At 35.1% G+C, this 6,082-nt stretch overlaps 1 protein-coding gene across 1 annotated transcript; it reads right to left on the bottom strand.

Annotated features, from left to right (window-relative positions):
• Positions 1 to 321: 321 nt before the first annotated feature.
• LOC110037863 lies at positions 322 to 5,048 on the bottom strand. Its single transcript, XM_020742591.1, has 5 exons — positions 4,626 to 5,048; positions 2,197 to 2,278; positions 1,713 to 1,836; positions 793 to 1,023; positions 322 to 450 (listed from the first exon to the last, which is right to left on the bottom strand). The coding sequence occupies exons 1-5, from the start codon at positions 4,777 to 4,779 to the stop codon at positions 322 to 324; spliced, it is 720 nt and encodes a 239-aa protein (XP_020598250.1). The 5' UTR covers positions 4,780 to 5,048.
• Positions 5,049 to 6,082: the final 1,034 nt, after the last annotated feature.

Here is a 6,082-nt window from a genome sequence, read left to right as displayed (position 1 = left end):
GACTTGCGGGTCGAGAAGCGGCCGTAGTTACCGATGCGGAGCTTGGAGATGTCGATCTAGGTTTGTTTACAACTGATTTGACCTGCAATATTTCATGATAATGGGTCGCTGGATATATTTAGACAGAATGAAGATAATATATCAAGGAAATGCTTCTTAAGGAGTACTGCATTTATACATGTCGAGTTGGGGGTTTGGGATCCGGCTTCTTATTAGTGGACCCTTCTTTGCCGAATCTGTTGATGGATCTTTCAACTCGTTTGGGATCTTCCTTCTCACGAACTATGGTGGCTGCTTTGCGGATTGAAGGCAGTCTCGGAGTCAAATCCGGAGTTTCTGGCCGCGAGGAAGCGGCCGTAGAGGTGGCCGCGAGGAGGCGGCCGTAGAGGCTACAGACAGTGAGCCGGGGGATTTTGGTCTTAGTTTTGGCTCTTCTTTTCTTCTCAAGAACTACAATTATTAGATTAATTTAGAAACCAAGAACAGTTTTGGTTAAAAAATGTAATTCGATCTCGTTAAATTAGTTGGCTTGGCAATTATTAGATCCGTTTGGGGGAGCTTATATCGTTTGGTTCGCACGTTTTACCAGTTTATTCGAAACTACATTTAGGTTTTTACACTAAATGTGGACCGCGGGTCGACCTCTGCGACCGGCGGCCGCCTCGCGAGCCGCGTTTCAGGATAAACAGCTTATCCTGAAACGCACAAGCTGCCCCAAACAGACCCTTAATAAAACTAAAAAAAACAAAAAAATTAAAATTCAAACTTAAGTAAATAAAGTAGAACATGTACTCTTCCAGGTTGAAGTGGCTTGGCGGATGGCCCCTTGTCTGATTCCTTGGCGAATCTTTGAGATGCAAATCTAGGTGTCGCAATTGGTGTTGTAATTGACCTAGGAGGTGATAAGGGATATCGATCCGTATCAGGACTCTCGGGTCGGGAAGATGATGCTGATCCAAAGGACGACACGGAAGTTGCAATTGGTGGTTTTGATCTTGTTTTTGACTCCATTATTTCTAAAAACTGACAAGTTTGTTTGAGTAATTTTATATTAGTTCGAGTAAGTGGATTGGCAAGGCATGCATGCAGATGGGGGTGTAAATGACTCGAACACGAGCTAGCCCAGGATTAGCTCGTGTTCGGCTCGTTTATATAAGTCTGTTTGTTTTCAGCTCGTTTGCTTAGCGAGCCCTTAGCTAGCCGTTCACGAACAAAAAATCGTTTTGGCAGGTAAAATTTAAAAATTATTATTTATATTAAAACAACATTTGAATTTAATTTAATAATTTTTATTTTATTTTCTTTATTAATATTTATAATTAATTATAAATCTTTGTAGTTTTGTAGTCAATTAATTTTTTTTAAAAATAATACTCATCAATATATATATATATATTGATCAGTAGTATTTCAAGCCAAAATGAGCCGTACACGAACGAACAAATTTTTGTTTGTGTTTGGCTTGTTAACTTAGCGAACGAACTGAACACGAGCTTCTTATCGAATCGGTTTGGCTTGTTAACTTAGCGAACGAACTGAACACGTGCTTCTTATCGAATCGAATAGGAGCTGTTTGCGAGCAACGAGCCGTTTTGACAGCCCTACTGTCCTACATGCAGATTTGTATTATTTACGTGAATTTCAAAATTATTCTCAACTTAAATTTCCTCAATTGCTAAAATAAGTGCTAATTAAGAAAAGCAAACGCCCACCCTTGATGGTTTAAGCGGTGGGATGATGGGAAGTTCCTTGTGGATTATCATGTGAGGACTATTGCTTTGGCCAACATCCATCTCAAGCGATTGGAATAAAGGCGTTGCAGGTGGAGTTTTGAGCCTGCCGCCAAAACAACAAAAAAAAGGTTTAGTAGTTATGACGGAAAAAATTTTCGGTCGCTGATAATTAAAAAAAATTTAAAAGAAAAACTCTTATTATTCATCCGAACATTTAAAATCTAATGTTTAAAAATTTTGTGAATATTCTAACCTACTTTTTAGCCTTTATTAAATTGCTAGGACTTTGATAAGGCTGCGAAAATGGCACCAAAAAACTTTCTGGAGCTCATCCGCACCAGTTCTTTAGGCATTAATATCAGCGCTAGTTCATTTTTAAAGTTTTGTAAAATTTTTTATCTAAATTGAAGAAACTTTCCTAATATTATAGAGAGATTAATATTGATAAAAAGGATTATCTCACCAATCATAATCATTCTTTTCGTTTTCGTTTACATTAGCATCACCCTTTTTCGCAGCAGAAATTTTGAAGACGACCGAATTTCCTGCATTCATAAATTTCATAAGTTTTTATATAAGCGAGACAATTAATGTTTGACTGAAACAAATGTCGAACAATTTAGTGGAGAAATTTTGCAGATTTTCTTTTGGGTATAACTTTTAATTCTATTATAAAGGAGAAATGGTCAATCTTTTGTACACTAGACAAGAAACAGTGCCGCAGTTGATAGTAGATTAACTGGAGAAGCTACAGCATAATTCTTTTTGCGGAAAACTCGAGCAACGAAAGCTCTACCTCTAATCACGATAAATTTCCACTTTCCTTGCTTGCCTTCACAGCTGATTATATGAACAATTTTTAGCCTATCCAAATTACCTTTCCATCTGTTATTAGGCCAAAATAAAGTGCAATTGATGGACTACTGCCAATATTATAAAAGTGTTCGCTCAACTTACGATGACCTTAGCAAGCACCCATAAATAAGGTTCACAAGTTAAACACATTTTTTTTTAATTATATACAATTGACAAAGAATTCACTCCTCTAAACATGCCCAAATAATGATAATTGAAAATCTTCACAAAAGGAACCAACTAGCTCATAAGACAAAGGGCATATCGAAGTAACATAATATTTGGAGAGGGAGGATAAATTGGAGGGTAACTTCTTTCATGTTCACTATCAACTTTGAATTGAATTATTATTCAAGTCACATTGGCCTAGTAGTTGAAAGCTCTGTTTTTCAACCAACAGGTATTGGGTTCAAGGTCTTGCATAAGCAATGCACATGTATTCTATATGTGCAACATCACCCATAGCTCTAGTAGCAAAATCATCCACTTGGTTTTTTATGAGCTTTGTTTTTAATCTTCACCATCTACTTTGAGGATTGTCATCCATAAAGGTTGAATATTGTGCATTAGCCACTAAAGCAATGAACATTTTTTGGTTGAGGAGATTATTACCAGAATTTAAAAATCCCATACCTCAACCAACTAACCTTTATTACAACATCATCTACATAATATCCTTGCAAATAATCTAATGTTTCAAGGATTACAAACTCCATATGAAAATTTCTACAAGTCAAAGCGAAGTTATCCGTCAAGCCTTGGACATTTAAATGGAGTGGTGCTAATAATGATTATTGTCAATGTTCACATAAACACTCAAACAGCTCACAGGACAAAGGACATATAACAAAAGTATCCAGCCATGAATACATTATATGGAAAATCATGAATCCTGACCCTCTAAATGTGACCGCTTCTTTAATTCTCACCATCAACTCCAAATTGAATTATTCTCTAGTGTTCTGCGAGTTCAATAAACACATTATATCCCCTGTATTAGATAGATCAAGTAGAAATTCTCTTGTACACCTTATCCTTGCTCATCTATTTTTCTTCTACTTTTACACTTCATATGATTTACATTCCGAACTTTTCTTCCCTCAAAATTAATTATAACCTTCATGGAACACTCTTTTCACACGAAGGGATCAACCAAGTATCCTACAAACCTAATTCACTAAACCAAAACTTTTAAACAAAATCTTCTGTAACGATTTCAAATCCTATTTACAGGTAATGTTTCTACGTGTTCCACAAATAGCATCAGATTCAACACAAATAGCATCAGATTCAACATCCCAATAAGTGTGATCAGAATTGATGTACTAAATCTAAGAACGGCGTCATAAAGCAACCCAGAATAGAGAATGATCGTTGCAAACATATGAATCTATGGTTTCACATATGATCAGCTCACCACAACAATGATCATTCAGAATGATCTAAAGAAACTTCCAATGTATTCTGCTAGCATACCTCACAATCTCCTCAGCAGAGCAGAGCAGTCACCTCTCCTGTACATCTCGGACATCTCATCCCGAGAACAGTTGCATGTTTCTTCAAATATCCAAAGAATTATTTGTTCTGTCCTAATTTATTATACATGTTTTCAATCAGTCTGCAGACTAAAAGGATTTGATTTTCAACTAATATAGTATTCAATCTTCTTCCTCTATTTCAAAATTCTAATACAATAATCTATTGCCTCAAAAGAAAAAAATTTATAAAAGAGTAATCAGAAACAGAACTGCACTTCTAATTCATGAATAATCTGCGAATCAGAAATTAGAAAGTTCGAAAGCATTTCAAATACTACTATTTTAACATAAGTTGAATATTCACAGCAGGCTACGGTTCCATAATCAGATCATCTCTTAATTTCTTCAGATCAAAGAGACATAGATCGCCTTACAAAACATGATTATTTCCTATGAGTCTCATGAAATAATCGTAACTAGGCAAATACAAACATACGTAGAGCAAACTCAAATTAAAATTAAAACAGAAAATTCATCATATTGTTTGGCGATCATTTACCATCAACTGGCACGAGCTCTGTGGATACCGATTCGAGGAGATTCATGTTCTTCTCTCTCTCTCGCTTAAAGAGCTCCCGGAAAAGTGAGAGCTCCTCATCGCGCTCCTTCTTTGCGCTCGTCGGCGGAAAGAACCTCAGGCGACCGGCGCTCATTGACACCAAAACGAGCAGAAATGAACTGCCTATGGAGAAGGCAGGTTGGAATGGAAGAAAGAGGAGAAAGAAATAGACATGAGAAGGAATGGGCAGAAGAAGATATCAATGTGGCGGAAGCAGTTCAACATGGCCGGCAAAATACTCGGTGACAAAACTGGGATTGGCATGATTTTGGACTGGGTAGCAAATCATTCTCATGCGAGCATTTGGAGGATTTCAGGGAACCATGAATGAATGCCGGCCGGACCGGGACTCAGCTGCTTGACACCTGTATAAACGATTTTTCTCCAAGCTAAACTTTAACAGAGGATCATATCTTATTAAAATTTAAACAAATTAATATGATTACATATATTAAAAAAAATAGCAGTAGTAATGTTAAGTTTGTTTTTTTTCTTCCCTCGAAAATCTTTGGTGTAAATATGAGTTACGTTTTTTTTTTTTAAATTAACAAAAAAGTAATACATTACCCTTTCCCCGAAAGCGTAGCTTAACATTTGCTTATGTTAAACAATAAAGGTTAACCCATAAGTAGGATTTTAACTTCAACGATTCTGCGACGAGGCACAAAATAAATATTTCTTGAATAGTATTTTATTAAACATTATTCATAATACACAGGTTTGACATGATCAAACACAGACATCTACGAAAATTTTATTAAAAATAAAATAAAATAAGATTTTTTAAAAACTTTTTGGAAGCCTTCTGGATTTTAGCTGTAAATAATTTTTAATGAGGATAATGAATTTCAATGAGATGAAAGAAATGTTAGCTGTACACTATGACAATAACATTCACATGTGATTGAATTTGCAACCAGGGATTAGTGCTAGTTTCTAACAATAACATCTTGCAAGGTGCTTGCGACGACCAGGTTTGCCTGATATTTAAGTGATTTTTAACAGCGCTTTGTGAGCAATTGTGACTCGTAATAAAAACCTAAATTAAATCCAAAACTCTATGTTGATTCACAGGAGCGCAAAAGTGGTGAATTGTTCTTTTTTAATTTTTTCATAACACAAACATTCTCTTCACATGCAACAAATAATGGACAGAAATTATTTTACATCCATCTCATAATTGTAATAGGAACAAAAAAAAAAAAAATAAATATAAAAATGTTAGATTAAAATAATGTCATTAGTTAATGTCATTTTATCTTTGTTTGAATTAAAACGTCAAAAGAAAATATTTTTAGATCCGTATTTATTTTAATTTAATTTTTTTACTAATTAATATTTTTTTTGTAATTACAACTTGCCATAAGAGAGCTACTCATTCAAACTACTAATACCCT

This window comes from Phalaenopsis equestris, unplaced genomic scaffold (genome assembly GCF_001263595.1).
Source record: "Phalaenopsis equestris unplaced genomic scaffold, ASM126359v1 Scaffold225984, whole genome shotgun sequence".
Lineage (NCBI taxonomy): Eukaryota > Viridiplantae > Streptophyta > Magnoliopsida > Asparagales > Orchidaceae > Phalaenopsis > Phalaenopsis equestris.
This window is presented reverse-complemented; position numbering and strand designations above follow the sequence as displayed.

Coding starts and splice junctions, on each gene's coding strand:
- LOC110037863 (XM_020742591.1), bottom strand. CDS start 4,779: ATGAGCGCCGGTCGCCTGAGGTTCTTTCCGCCGACGAGCGCAAAGAAG. Junction 1,024..1,712: donor CACCGCTTAAACCATCAAGG/GTGGGCGTTTGC, acceptor CAAACTTGTCAG/TTTTTAGAAATAATGGAGTC. Junction 451..792: donor AGCCACTTCAACCTGGAAGA/GTACATGTTCTA, acceptor TAATAATTGTAG/TTCTTGAGAAGAAAAGAAGA.